Genomic DNA, 16,399 nt, shown 5'->3' with positions numbered 1-16,399 from the left:
TCTCTGTCTCTCAATACAATTTAAAGGGGCTTTATAGGCAGAGGAAACACAATAGTTAGTCTACAACATTTAAAACACACACACACACACACACACACACACACACACACACACACACACACACACACACACACACACACACACACACACAACAATATGTCAATCATCATCATCCTAAAAATAATAGTGTCTCTGCCTACATTTTATTCAGTTGTAGCATAGTTCTTGCCTGTTGTTGATAAACATAGTTCTTGCCTGTTGTTCTTAAACAGAGATAAAGTTACCAGGTTCATTGTGCAAATTTGACAGTTTCTCTGGCACATTGACATATTGGCCAAACCAGTCTGCATGTCTGTACTCTGTACAGTAGTAGGCCAGGCCACAGACAGACAGCATAGGCCTACTCCAATCCACAACAGCGAGCTATAGATGGTGGGTGGGGAATAGAGCGAGTCCCTCCCCCTCTCGGACGTAGGTAGAATAGACACCTATTTTAGCTGTCTTCTGTTTTGATTAGTATCTGTGTTTTTTCATGTTGTCATTTAATGTTGCTTTATTAGACTACAGACCGTTTAGCGTGTAGGCTATGAGGACCTAGTGCACCAGCGACATTACAGTGTATTTTAGAGGACGGGACAAGGTCTGTATTTTTTGGACAGGTGTGTTACCTGTAGCGCCCTCAGGAGAGGGAGGACTCGGGCACTTCCTTCACGGCACACACGGTCCTAAACACGACACAAGTCGGCTACAATGTATGAGACTAGGGGGCCTAGAGCCAGAGGGACCTACTCTACCACAACTGAATATACGGATTATACATAGGCATAGTCATAGGCTGCAGCACTGCTGTCTCTCCTGTTCAAAGCGCTTTTAAACCGACCAGCCTTTTCTTTCAGTGGCAGACTGGCAGGCAGTCGACGCACACACACGGAGACGGAGTGAATGCTTCCTGATAATAAAGAGGTGCGTCTTATTTCCATTCCAGTGATTGAGTGCGCAGTGCACTGCTTTCAGCACCACCAGCAGACAGAGCAGAGCAGAGCAGAGCAGAGCGGGGGCACGGCAGAACGCATTGTGGACGACAGGGCAGCAGTAGCAGCACTGCCAACCGCCGGGGCTACTACTGCGCTACAGACGCATCCATGAGCGAGGAGACCGCGATGTCCGTGGTGCAGCTCGACACGGACCAGGACCACCAGCCGGAGAACGGCTTCGTGTCTCCCGAAACCACGTCGTCGCCGGGAGTGCTGGCACGCATCGACGACTGTGTCCTGCCGTTCCTCGGGGGCTTTGGGAATTACCAGAAACACCTCATCGTGCTGACATGGATCCCGGCTATATTCATTGGATTCAGCCAATATTCCGACAATTTTCTCCTCGCCCAGCCGAACAACACGTGTGTTCATCAGCCTGTGTTGGCAAATGTCACCAATGTGACTAGAAGTCATTCCTCTTTGTTTCATGCTCCACACAATAGCAGCACCCGTCCCGCTTTTATTTATGCCAATGGAAGTTACGGCACTCACCATCACAATTACACGTCCAGGATGCAATCGCAATGCATGTGCAAGGAATGGACATTTGAGCTGCAGACCGGACTCGTGCGGAATGTTGTTACCAAGGTAAGTTATGCGTCTCTCATGCACGGAATCCCTTCTCAGTCTTATCAATGTTATTATGTATCAATGCCCCAGGCCCCCATAGTGAGTCATTGTGACTGTGAGTGATGGACACCTTCTGATTTCAAAACCAGGTTAAACCCAATGAATAGGCCTCTATTTTCCCCACAGCATTTATCAGATGATGGCTTTGATCTGCTGCTGACACCTTTTTATTGCATCATGCATTGCAATCTATTCTGCATATCTAGTGGACAGAAGAATGCAGGGGGTTCTCTTTCCACAGTGGGGCGTTTTACACTGTGGGGTTTTAGGCTGCACCACTACTGCATATGAAATAGCATTGGTAGACTAATCACTTTCATGCACCTTTGACAAATCGTGGTTCTAAAGTAGGACACGGGGACACTCACATGGTATAGACCAGAGCATGCCTCCTGCCGGTCGGGGACAGCAGCATGAGTCATCCCAGCAGCTGACTCCCTATCGCAGAGACATGCCACTGTCCTTTGGCATTGTTACACTTTGTGTAATAATACTAACCCACTTGACAAAAAAAATCATCTTCCCTACAAAGTATTTAGCACTTAGAGCCCCCTCTCTCTCTTTCTGGAATGAGTTGGATCTCTGTTTGTCAGGATGAGGCCTTTATTATGTCTGTTCTGTTGTCATTATGGTTCAACATGATGGTTAAGCTAAATGAGGGATTACTTCTATCATCCCCTCTGCTGTGTATATAGGCCTACCCACATGAAGCATCATTTCATAGTATGACTGGTATAACAGAAATCATTAATTCATTCGGTCCTTCCCCCGTATTTGACTTGTTATATGAGCTTTGTGATTATGTCATTTATTTTCAGAAATAAGCCTCACAACCTGAGGAGGATTCAAAAGCCACGAGTTACCCTTTTGAAGCTCATATATTATTCTAATAATAATAATTCCTACCTGAGAGTGCTGGGGTTTGGAAAATCGTGTCCTGATTTTGTTGTGTTGATGATTTTGTTTCAATTCAAATGGAAATGTTCCTGAGTAACACCCTATATTGTATTTCTTGAATGTGTTATAGCTGCCATTTCAGCACCTAATGTCAGACATTGGCTGTGCTGAAGAACATCCTCATTGTCGTGAGTGATGCAATGTAATAACCTTACACACCACTTGTGCAACACACAGTGTAAACAAGTGGCATCCAGTTCACCACCATATTTCTCTCTCAGATATTTGATTTTGCCATGATGGGATTGGTTTGATCTGAAATCTTCATAGCGTCCCTGTGCCATGGGAAGGGGAGTCAGTGCCATGCTGAGCTTTTGGCTAGCAGTGATGCCAACACTCCATCTGTTTATCACTGATAATGTCCATGCTTAAACAGCCAGCACATATAGGCCTAATGGAGCTCTTGCATCTTGTCCATCGTGACGTGGGCCAGGAGACACTACACTACACCATGCTCTCGTTTGCTGTCCAGTGGTTAATTGGAGAGGCTGCTCTAATAATTCTGTTGATGATGCATTTAGGGACGGGACGATATGAACATTTCATATCACGATTATTGTGACCAAAGAAATCGCGATTTACGATATTATCGCGATAATCAAAATATCCCCAACATCCATTATCATCCTGGGGTGGAACATTTGCCAAAAAATAACCGATCTTGTAGATCGGCTATTTTTGGGCAAAGACATATGATAGAGAGTGGAAAAAAAGATCAACTACAAACGTATATTATAAGTACCTTTTACCAATTATAGAGGGTTTAAGTGGTACCGGATATGCAGCTCGGCAAATAAAAGGTGAATGGATCCCAGTGCATGACGGAGGACGATATCGCGATAAATTAAATCTCCACGATACGATTATCGTGTTTTTTATCACGATAAACGATAGTATCCCGTATCGTCCCATCCCTAGTTGATGATGCATTCATAACACCCTTCACCTGGGTGCTGAAACATATTCAAGGTATGAGGAGCTATATTTGATATTATGATAATCCCTCCCTGCCTGAAGAGCCTGTACTGAACACCATCTTAGTGAAGAAACTGATGCAATGCTTCCCCAATTTAAAATAACTATACCCCTCCCCCCCTCGTAAAGATGCTAAGAATAAAGAAACGGTTAATCTCAAACCTCTGTCGGCCATACCACCCATGGCCATAGTTTGTATTTTAAAACAAAATGCAACCCTATATACTGTATATACTTCATTGACTGGTGTACCCCAGGGCTCCATACTTGTTCCTCTCTTTTTTCCCTACACCAAATCTTGCATTGTGATCTACAAGGCTCACCATGCATTGCATTTGCAACGCAGTGTGTTGTGAACTTGTATATCTACTATTTTTGCAGAATGATGGCCTATCATTAATAGCCTTGTTTACTAGGCTACTATCATTAATGTACATTCCCAGAATAGGGACCCTATATGTACACATGGTTAACTTTTGGAAGAAGCTTCTTAAACCTTCTTCCAAAGGTTCGGTGGCTTTGTGTGTGTCAGTGTCAGTCTGAAGATGGCAGAAAAATATGTCTAGATGTGTCATTTCTTGCTGAATATTTTTCAAATAAACGGGACATCATCTGAGCAGTTTACATTCATTCTTGTGCCCTCAAATTGAACTACTAAGCTGTTCAACAGGGAAGCAAATGTGGACAAACAACGTTAACCAGAAAGATATTGTTGCATTCATGAAGGCAGACTCGTGCACTGCATCACGAATACAACACCAATGTACTAGGCTAGCATGAGACCCCTCCCGCACCTCATTCGCTCCCCAACACACAGACACAATCAAGAGTCCACACACAGCCCTACACAGCAAAGGCTTCAGTGTTAGGACTTATGTTGACCAACAGCGTTGTGCTACAGCACAGTTGGATTTTCCTTCATACTTGGTGGCTTAGTAGGCTGTGAATACATGTATTTGTGTCGCCTTTACACACACACACAGACACACACACACACACACACACGTCCTCTGAATGTCATGTTGACACTGCCACCAGTGCAGAACCGTCAGTGACAGAGCTGAGCAGTTGGTGAAAGCCTCTGGAACGGTGCCCTTCCCTGACCCAGACATTCCATGTGGTGGCAAGGTCATGCTTGGGAGAAATTGATTCGAGGGGCATTCAGGTGACTCCTGACGAGAGGCCAAATTGGAAGAGGATCGACTCTCCTGACCATATCTCTACCTTTCATATGACCTCAGTGGAAGTCGGGGGACGTGACACTGTTGCAGGAAGTGCTGACTCAGCAGCCATGTGTTTGGATCACTTCGGCATAACTGCACGTGACCGTGTCTAGCTGTGTGTGTGTGTGTGTGTGTGTGTGTGTGTGTGTGTGTGTGTGTGTGTGTGTGTGTGTGTGCGTGTGCGTGTGCGTGTGCGTGTGTGACATTCTATACATCAGCAGCGGAGCGGAGTGCCAACACTCGCGTGTCTCTAGTAAAAAATATACCATAACGCTTTAACCCCTTCACACCCTATTAACAGTTAATAACACACACAAAGATATAAAATGTCCATTGGCTTTATTCCCAGTGGTGCATTTCATAGGTTTAATCTGCAGAAAAGAGAGCGTATAACATGCCTCTTGGTTTAGTTCACTAGGGCAACAGGAGTTGGAGAACGTAGTGATGGTGTGCAGGGTACAGTGGCTGATGTGGAGACCTGCTCTAATAGAGTCCTGGTCTCCTCTGGGCCTCATTTAATTGGGTTGAGCCGTAGAAATGAGAATGTATCATTACTGGGAGACTAGTAGGGTCTCTCTGCTCTCTGCCCAATCCACTCCCATTCAGACAGATATAAGGGCGGCACACGCTGCCTGAAGAAGCAGCTCGTCAAATCAAACACATACACACGTGGAATAGCATCGTCAGATTAATTGGCAAGATTTGACACTTGGTGGAAGATTATGATCTGTGTCTTTTGAAACCGAATTATCCTATGGAGACACATTTGACTGCCACAAAGCTACACACCTTTTGAAGCTATTAGATTAGATTCAATTTTAGATTAGACTATTGTCCCAGAGTGATATTTGTTTTCACAGCCTGTTCAACATAGAAAAATAAACTGAAGCATACAACAACATGAACCGTAAAGACAATTCATAGAATTCATAGAAAGAATAGAATTGAAATAGTATATCTTTACTCACTAACACAAACAACATCAGCAAGGTAGTTTGTTTAATGCTGCAAGAGCCGAATGGAGCCCTGCAAAAGCAAAATAAATTCCCTTCTGAACTTTGTGTATCTCCATCCAGGTGGCATTATTGTGAAGTGATGATTGAGGGGTTGATCAGTTTATTTTGCTATGTGAGTGCTATAGGCGTTATTCATGTGCGAGAGTTTTTGTGTTGAAAGATATTTCAGAGGCAGTCTGTGATGGTATGTTTGTTTTTGTTGGAGAAGGTCAACAGGTTGAAAAATCATGGAGAACAGTACAACAGAATGGGTTGAATTATGCTTATTTGGAGTAACTAAAAGAGGTGTGGGGCAAAAGACAGACAGCATGGAGGGTTTGCTGAAATCGTGTATGGATAGAAGAGATGCGTCAATCAAAACTTGAGTTTATTTTCCAAAGTGAGTCCAAGTCAAGATATGTGAAGTTGTGAACCTGTTTTACTGTCTTTCCACGGGTGGAGGGGGGTTCAGTCCAGTTTGTGGTATGTTAATGAAATTTGCTTTTGATAATCTGCAACAGAGTTCATATCATTGAGCAGTCTGTATGTGGTGATGGGTGAGAGGCTGATAGAGTCATTTGCGTAGAGGGTGTGTAAAGGAGGGGACTAAGGTCACAGTCCTGAGAGGCTCGTGTTGGTGATCCGATGACATTTGATAATGATGCTATGCCTACTCTGGCAGCCTCTACTGTGTAGTCTGCTGCTGAGGAAGATGTGAACCCAGTTGATGAGGAGTGGAGGGATGCTGCTGAGTTGCCGAAGTTTCTATATCATCTGATGGTGCTGAGTGGTGTTGGAAGGCGGAACTGAATCCAACAAAGAGAATTGTTGCAAAACTGTCTGGTGGTTCCAGATGTTGGAGAAGGGAGTGGAGGAGGCATGCTTTTGTCCTTCCTTTGGCCCTGCACGCAAACTAACAGGGGTCAAAACTCAAGTCTGACGGCTGGCAGGATTGTATGTTGCTCTCCAGCTTGGTTTGCTGATCAAGTTTGAACACTGCAATATGTCTGCTATTATAATGTCATTTTCATTTGAACCGTACTTTCATTAGTAACCAGTATTGTGACCGTCAGGTCTCAAGTTACTATGAAAACCTCCACCGGCTGTCCCTCCGTCAGTCCGTCTGTCCGTCACGCCACACTTTTGGCCCTACTCTTATCTATTTACTAAAGAGCTATAGAGACAGGGAGACCCCTGTTACTGAACCAACACTCTACATATGAATGCATATACAACTTTCATTTTTGAGACCGTCAGGTCGCAAGTTACTCTGAAAAGCTCCACCGGCTGTCCGCCAGTTTGTCCACGTCACGTCACGTCACGTCACGTCACGTCACGTCACGTCACGTCACGTCACGTCACACTTTTGGCCCTACTCTTATCTCTGCCACCGTTGCCCCTATCCATGCCAAACTTTGCACACACACTCCTTGGCTGGCAAACCACAACCTCCGCCCCTGATTTCTCACATGCCCCTCTTCTAGCGCCACCATGAGGTTGCTTTTTGCAGACAACATACATGCGACCTGACGGTCACTTATCTCCCGATTAGGGAGTCTTACTGGTATTTTATTTTGTGAAATACAGTATAGTCATGCAGACATAACATCTGCAGCATACAGTTTGTTCTTTACAAGCTTCTTGGTGGGAACACCCAGTCCCAATACCGCTATGAGGTTGCACACCCAAAGATTTGCAAGTTGATACCGTAGTCCAACTCCCCCCGGCCTCTCTGCTCCATGTGCATCCATGCTGTTTACCCAGCTGGCCTGTCACTCGCACAGACCCCAGATCAGTATGGGACAGTTGGAGACGGTCTCAGCTGTTGAGAGGGGATGACCCCACCGCAGATGCCAAGTCAGCACAACAGCGACACCCACTAACGGCGTCAACTGGGAGAAGAGATACTTGTGTGACTGAAAGATAAATCTCTCTGCAGACTGCATGGTTTGTTTCTGATAAGTGGTGAGGGATAGAACTCTGTGCACACTGCGTGTTGTTTACTGCAAGGTTTGTTTCTGATAAGTGGTGGTTTTGATCAGTGAAGAGTGTGAACATAGAGCTAGGTGTTTGACCTTTGGCTGGTCTTCAGGTTTTGTTTGTAGGATCAGGTAATGGAATGTGAGGCGGAGGATGGGTAGTGGGTTTCTTTCTCTCTTTGATCTGGGCAGTATCACACAATATCAATATAATTATTGATATTGTGTGATATGAGAATAGATATTTTTGGGTATTATGGATGTTGTTACAGTATATTGTGATATGGCATATCCTAAGTGTTGTCTTTTCCTTGTTTTAAAAGCTGCCTACAGTAAGTACCATAGAAGTTGTTGTGCATCAATTGTTTCAAACACAAGTTGACTGGCAGTCAATGACTAGCTGCTATTTGTTATTATACCAGTAAGACTCCCTAATCGGGAGATAAGCGACCGTAGGTCACTTATCTCCACAAATAGAGCAAAAATGTGTTTTTCCAAAATCTTCCTGATCCATGTTGATGACATGAGTGTAGACATACTGTGTAGTGATTTTCGTGATTTTAGGGCAAAATCTGAATCGGCCTCATGGTGGCGCTAGAGGGCCATGTGAGAAATGAGGGGTGGGGTCTCCGCGCCGCCAAGGCGGACGAATAGGTACCGGCCCCGGCTCTCCCGGTCGCTCCTAGCCCGAGTTACGGCATTTTATGTGAGCTGCAGTGGCAGGGGGTCCTCCACTGGGGGCGCCACCACTTTTGCATCCGTTCTGGAGCACCAGGAGTGGGTGGTCCCCGGGAATGCCCCGTGAGCAGCCCCGTTGGGGTGGTCATTTGGTAATTTTTGCACATGTGCTCATTTTTTACACTTGGGGGTCCCCGAGGGAGCTGGGGGTCCCTGGAGCTCCGGGGGTCCTTGGAGGTTGTAGTTTGGCAGGTAAGGAGTGTGTGTGCAAAATCTGGCATGGATCGGGGCAACGGTTGCGGAGATATGAGCAGGGCAAAAGTGTGACGTGTGTGACGGACGGACTGACGGACGGACGGACACCTCGAGCAGCTTTCTGTAGTAAGTGCGACCTACGGTCGCAATCACAACATAATGTTACATCATACATGGCCTAAAAGGCCTTATATCAACAAGGATATGGTTATTATAAAAGGTTATGTCTGTATCAGAAATGACTTTGGACAGGTGGAAAACTTGCAGAATGACACATTACTTTACCTGGGTTACATCTTCTGATAGTTGTACTTGAATGTTGACATCAAATAATAAAGCTGTTTAGTGTTTCATTAGCGAGATCATGACATAATAGTAGCATATTAATAGCTGTAGTTAGTGACGGCACTGATCAACAGGTTGAACGGCTGGGATAATGATAGCAAGGATTCAACAGTGATGTCACTGTTATGCAACACGGAAGTAGGAATATGCTCAAAGTAGTTTACAAACCACAGTGACGAATACTTGGAATCAAGGTGTTGTCACTTCTGACCATAGGGGCTTCATCTCCTCCCTGTAGCATCCTTGAATCCTGACAGATGCAACCGATAACTTTCTGTAAAGAGCCCTGGGTAGGCTCGTGCTGCGGCCCTTTCTAGTTTCTCTCTGCATATCACCAATTCAATTCCACAGGATATCTATATAGATATATAGAAATATTGTATAACAATAACAGTAAAGCTACTTATATGTTTTGCCATTAAATTCTTACTTATGATAAACTAGATTTCTGTAATGTCATGTAATAAACAAACAAACGCATACATACTAATGCATACATACCTAACCTTTATTGATCTACCTACCAACCGACCAACCAACCAACCAACCAATAAGGTCTAACTAACACATTCCCAATCTTCCTACATCCCCTCATATTATTCTCCCATACGGCATCAGGCCTGTCGCCCGGTCTAGTGCTCAAAGCCTGAAAGCTCCAGGAGTTATTTTACTTTTTTGACAGACATTACAGTTGATGTAGACATACATACTGTACTAGCATTGTAACGTTCATATTGCCTTTCTCTCTAGAGAGGCAAAAACAACAACATACATTGATCGAACAGACACAATAGCAAAACCTACAGACGCTAAGGTAATTTGTCAAGCAGCTGGAGCAGCCTTCTTGTAACCCTGGACATTTTTTCCTCAGTGGGAAGAGCACAGAAGATCCAGTTGTTCATTATTTCCATTGAGTAGAATGGTGTGTTGTGTTTGCAGTGCTCTGTGAATGTGCCAGTATTGTTTTTCAGGAAAGCACACATGCTATTACCCATCTTGTTCAACATATTTCTGTTCATCCTCTTTGCTAGAATGTGTTTTATTGTCTAGATTCTGTAGTAGCAGTTATTGGCAAACATGCCCCCACCCAGTTAATATAAACTGGCTCCTATGTATTGAATTGCACATGCACAGGCTGTCTGCAATGACATTTAGTTTACAGTGTGAGAATACTGAGTGTTATTTTAACTCCTGGAGTGTAAAGACGGACCTGCAACACTCAGGATTTTACTGTGTACAACGTTACTACTACTGGACGCGTAATAGAATGCCTGTAATGCATGCTATGCTACAGTATGCAACGATTGCATCTGTCTGCTTGCCTGTTCCACATTCACTTGTTCACGCTCCCTCTTACAGCCCCTGTCATTGCTCATTTTCGCGTACACCGCCCACGATACGTGTTCTCAACCTTGGGGATGAGGAGGAAGTCGTGTTAAAACTTACACTGTGGGAATTCAAAAGAGATGGATAAGCAAGGCGGGGGGGGGGGGGGGGGCTGTTGCTAGGCAGTAACTCTGCAGCAGTCTCTCCCCTCACATTTCTTCCTCCACACTGGCCTCGTAGCTGTCTCCAACACATCTTTCAACTATTATTTTCTGTGTCGTTAATATGCCTCTCCTGTGCCTTCATTTTAGTCATATATTTTTTCATTTCCCTCTCACTTGACCCCCCTCCCCCGACCTTAGTTTCTTTCTTTCTTCTAACCCCCCCTTCCCACCCCCGACCCCTGCGCTGTGGTTCAACGAGTGCAGTGGGACGGTTGCAGCTGTAGTTGGGAGGCGTCCCCATCGTGGCTAAGGACGCTCACTGGCGCAGAGTGACCATTGATGTAGGACAACAGACGCTTTTTTAGACAGACAGACACCCCAGGGTTTTCACCGCTTGTCCTGGTCCCCCATCTGTGCCTTGGAACAGTGTCGACGAGGACACGATGCACACAAACGTTTGCATGCGTGTGAGTGCACGTGCGCGCACACACACACAGTTCCAGTAGTAGGGCTTTTGTCCTGTGCTTTGGACTTGTCAGCTAACAGATTAAGAGGTGTCTGCCTAACTACCTACACAACAAGACTTTCATTCAATGCTTCGAAATAAGAGTTGGACTTGGAATGGCGTTTAAGGCAGTTGCCTGTGACCGACCAGCAGGAAACAGAGTGTTCAAATGTAATCATTGGTTACAGTCAGTCGGACATCTCTCATCAAGATGGAAACCATTTATATGAGTGAATTAATCAATTACAGTGCAATAGCACTGTGGTGTGGCTCTGGTCCCATGATGCTCCAGAACAATCTGTGCAAGCATTACATCAGTTGTGTGATAGAAACATTACAATCTATCATGGTTAAAATGGAGTTTGAAGTTACAATGGGTGTGTATGTGGAGAGAAGCTGTTTCCCTGTTGAAAGTGGAATATCCCTTTAAGTAAAAGTTTCAATACTACAATTTAGAAATACTCTGTGACAAGTAAAAGTCCGGAATTCAAAATGTGCTTGAGTAAAAGTACGAAAGTATTTGCATTAAAATGTACCAAAAGTACCCAAAGTAAAATTACAATAGGTTTGAAAATAGCACATCTACAAGGTCACAGCTGGTAGATCAACTATTTTCAAATAGCCGAGGTATAAAATGGGGCTTAAGTTGTTAATGTATGTTTTATAATGTTTTATAATATTATAATGTACAGTATATCTGCAAAGTAACTAGTCTCTAAAGTTATTTGTATCTGAGATGTAATGGAGTAAGTAGAAAATATTGGAAATACTCAAGTAAGTACTGTACTTAAGTACAATTTGGAGTTATTTGTACTTTACAGTTACTTTACAGTACCAATGATCACTCTCTGCCCAAAGCAGAGCCTAAATATTTTCTCTTTATTTAACCAGGCAAAACTAATTAAGAACAAATTAAGATGTACAATTGTGTCAAGGAAGAGAGGGCTAAAAGAAATGAATCAACCTACACAGTTATTACATGGACATGATAATAGATATACAGTATGAATGAACCCCTCATTATGGCAGAAAAAAATCAAGAACATACATACTGTATGAACCTGCATTGAATGTCATGCTGGCATAGTGAAAACCTAAATGCTACTGCAGGAGGAGGCTGGGGAGTTGGAGGGAGATTGATCCCTGTAGAGCTGTCATTTATTATAGCAGCCAGAGATGTTGAGCAAGAATGAATGTCGGTCTGCTTAAATGGACCACATACTGTAGATTGGACCATTAACATTGTGGCCATTTGCGTCATTGGAGGTTGCATGAGAGTGAGACACTAAATGAATACATGGAAATGTACTACCGGGTTGGGTATATGAGTTAGAACAGTGGTTCTCAACCTTTTCAGGCCGCGACCCCCAAAATACTCATATTTTAACTGGGGACCCCCACACCCTGACACACACCAACAGTTGAGGCATTACATTTTGTATAACACGGTTCTATTGTGAAATGCTCACCACGCCTCGCAAAGCGATCAGCTATTTTCACAGTTTCTGCCTCTAATATTTGACAATTTGGTCAATGTTTAATTTGTCATTTTAGAGATTAGATTAAAAATAAATACCATTTATATATATTGCCTTTTCAACATGGGTGGCTGCAGTGGAAAACAACTGCCATGCTATTCTTATATGCTGTTAACTGGTTAACAGCTTTCTTTCGACGTTGTAACTTTTAAGATGTGTTTTGGATCACTTGTACCTAGTCTTACACCTTGGTCAGCTCTTTGGCACTAAAGCTTGTTTTGTTGGGTACTTTCCAACTATTATGCAACATACTATAATACATTTCCCTCCACAGATGTCCATTCTGCATTGTCATCAAAGTGTGATCAGCCGTGACACTGCATTAGTCATGTGTTTGTTATTTAGACACAAATATCCAGTCTTCCTAATAGCACACTCAAGGATTTTGACTCGATGATATGCTTGCTAGTTGCAGTTCCAGCGTTGAGCGAGCGTCTTTACATTAAAGTGTTCCATTTTTTTCCTCTTGGTGCCATTGCACAACAGCTACTTGTTTGCCTCCTAGCCTCGCTCTGTCTTTGTCCCGGCTGACATCGATACCGAAGCCATGAATGAGTGGCATGCCTGGGTCATGTGATGGCTGGGTGGCTCTGGGTAATCCTGGAGCGTACCACTCTGAACAGGTCACTATGTTAGAGGTTAGAAGAGGTTAGAACCCTCTCACTGAAACTATTTAATATGGTGGCAGCCAAGACTTAGTTTTGTATCCCAAAGGGGATGAGTTTTCAAAATCTCTGCAATTGTTATTGTCGTTGACAATGAGAACGTAAACCTGAAACTGTGGTGCGTTTGCTTGGGTGCTGTCCGGCTGCCTAATGGTTTATGCACCTGTTACCGCTGCCACACCCCAGCATGCCCATCCCTAGATGCCTAATGTCCCCCACAGACAGCTGGAAGGCACATGCAGCAGTGAAGACCTTTATCCCTCTCCCTCTGTCCCAAAGCTATGGGACTACTAACTAGCCTCAATTTGACGTGATATAATATGGCAATAGAAATGACAGTCACATGACTATTATGTAGCATATGTTTAAATCAGGGGTCTTCAACGTTTTCAGGCCAAGGACCCCTTAGCTGAGAGAGAGATGAAGCAGGGACCCGTGTAGTTTCATCGTTTGACAGCACAATCATCAGTGTATTTTTTTGTAATGAGACTATTCCTGCAAACAACATTCTTCAGGAATGTCTGCTTGTTATGTTCATATTGGGACTGTAATTATGACAGAACAGAGAGACAGGAATCAGGATTACATGCAGTAAAGTGCCTTGGGTCTGATTCGAACCTGGGACAGCTGCAGTATATAGCGGCCTATAGCTACAGTATCTATAGGCTAGCTATAGCCTTATTTATGTGGTATGCGATGTAACTCTGTGAGGCACTGGTGCATGCCTCTATTTATTATTTTGACAATATTATATAATTATTTTGTGATGCAAGTCTAGTCAGCACCTGAGCGGCCCATATTTACAGTGCTGCATGTAGAAAATTTACAGGTTGAACATGCAAATTGCATGCTCGCACACACACGCACTAGCGCGCACACGCACGCACACACACTGTATAATTTGCATGCTAGGAATCCCACTGCTGCTCGGGGGAAGTAAGGCTTCAGTGAATAGTTGACTCATGACTTTGAGGTGGAAAATACGGCTTTCGCAATATCATGGAGTCAGCACAATACAGTGTAACACAGGGATCTGATCACTTTTCACCCAGCACTTTGAGTTAAATAAAGAACTGAAGGCACACATACTATTATTCAACAACAAACCCCATTGACCTCTCCCAGTTAAAACAAATATTTTGGCACATTGAATAGGTCAAAAGATATTTAATTTTTAGCTCATTTTGACGTGTGCTGTGCATGCATATATAAAATCACCTATAGTATACACAGTATTGTGCTGTTGCAATAGCACTATCACTGATGTCTGCTGCTAAGAGAGGTGTCTCTAGTCTAGAGACTATAGTATTCTGCGAATAGTTTTTTTTCCTTCTTTTTATTGAACGAGCACCTTTATATATTTCATATGGTTGACCAGTTTTTACCAGTTTCTTTCTATATTCTTATGACTATGTACATTGAAACTCTTTGTAGGTTGTACATAAAGGTATTTCACCCTGTCCCTTACACCTGTAAACCTATGATACGAGTCATGCGACAATGAACTTCCGTCACAGAGGCGTCCTCTTTATGCCTGTTTGTTTACTTCTCTCAACAGTGGAGTCTGGTGTGTGACTCGGCATGGAAGGTCCACATCGCAAAGTTCTCCCTCTTGGTGGGATCCATCTTCGGATACCTTGTGTTTGGCGTTCTTGCCGACTGGTAAGATACTGCACACAGAGTTCTTCATTGCCAGTGGTGTAAAGTACACTATACATGTATCAAGTACCGTACTTTAAGTACAACAACTTTGAGGTACTTTTACTTTACTGGAGTATTTCTAATTGTCTATACTTCTACTCCACTACATCTCAGAGGCAAATGTTGTACTTTTTTTAATCATTATGTAAAATATCATAATCGTGACAGCCCTAGCAGGAACTTGTAACTTCCCCCTTCCAACCTAGTATTTTATTTATTAGCACATAGTTGAAATACAGAAACAATACATATTGTGCAGGATAAGTTAAAGGACCAGGTCACCTCTGGGACAACCAGATCTTATTTTATTGTTGTGTGGGACACGATCAACACAATCTTGAGTTGTTCTTTGTGTTCAATCTGTGTTTTTAGATATTTTAGTATTTCAGTCGATTTCAGCATGCTACAACTGGTCATATGATGCTAAATGCATCATATGACCAGTTGTAGCATGCTGAAATACTAACATATCTAAAAACACAGATTGAACACAAAAAATAATTCAGGATTGTGTTGATCGTGTCCCACACAACAATAAAATAAGATCTGGTTGTCCCAGAGGTGACCTGGTCCTTTAAGAAGCCTGGTGGCTTGTAGGGCTGTAATGACATTTTTTTTTGACTATTTTTAAAAATATTGAAGATTATATAAACATTTTTCAACATGTAAACGATTATGACGATTATCACAAAATGATTGCGATTAGACGATTATGTAATAATCGTGACAGCCCTATTCTCTTGTCTATAGGTTTGGCCGCCATCCGGTGCTGATCATCTCAGTGCTGTTCATGCTGGTGTTTGGTCTGACCGTGGCCTTCTCCGTCAACGTTCCCATGTTCAGCACCCTGCGCTTCTTCGAGGGCTTCTGCTTGGCAGGGATCACCCTTTCCCTCTATGTTCTCAGTAAGTGCAGTGTTTCTCAAACTTTCAAATGTCAAGGTCTCCTCTTGACAGTGTACAAATGGAACACAATTAACCTTGGTTCCATTTGTACACTGTCAGAGTTACAGACCTGTATGGGTCCATTTAGACACCCCTAAAGGAACCCACAGAGTCCCTGGAATCCATCAGTGGTTCTCAACACTGATCTATCTGACCCCGTCCTGTGTTGGTCGAGATTACATTCAATCAAATTCAGTCACATAACTCACAAATAGATTGGGACCAGTAATGGCTTGAGAACATTTAATTTATAAAAGGTTAATACAAGTGTGACTGTGAATATTATATTTGATCTTGGCGTACAGGCTCTGTTATACATTACTCCCTACCCAGCTCATTGGTAGACAACCATTTAAGAGCAGAGCAATCAATGACAAACTCCCCCCAGGGGAAACAGACCCTTAGGGCAAGGAGAGCCTACTGGTAGTGCTGGGGACAGTGGCAACACTACCAACAGTGGAAGTGCACTTCGCTGCTTCTACATC

General features: G+C 43.4%; 1 protein-coding gene across 1 annotated transcript in view; it reads left to right on the top strand.

The window, feature by feature from the left end:
- Window positions 1-542: 542 nt before the first annotated feature.
- LOC308286198 (solute carrier family 22 member 23-like) overlaps window positions 543-16,399 on the top strand; it is a 63,531-nt gene continuing 47,674 nt past the window's right edge. Inside the window, exons 1-3 of the mRNA XM_080727157.1 lie at window positions 543-1,622; window positions 14,828-14,931; window positions 15,721-15,875. Of these exons, the coding sequence (XP_080583283.1) occupies window positions 1,143-1,622; window positions 14,828-14,931; window positions 15,721-15,875 (739 nt within the window). The 5' untranslated portion in view covers window positions 543-1,142. The remainder of the gene's footprint in view (window positions 1,623-14,827; window positions 14,932-15,720; window positions 15,876-16,399) is intronic.

This window comes from Nannobrachium achirus (genome assembly GCF_963921795.1).
Source record: "Nannobrachium achirus genome assembly, chromosome: 5".
Taxonomy (NCBI): Eukaryota; Metazoa; Chordata; class Actinopteri; order Myctophiformes; family Myctophidae; genus Nannobrachium; species Nannobrachium achirus.
Note: the sequence above shows the minus strand (reverse complement) of the source record. Positions and strands in the feature narration are given on the sequence as shown.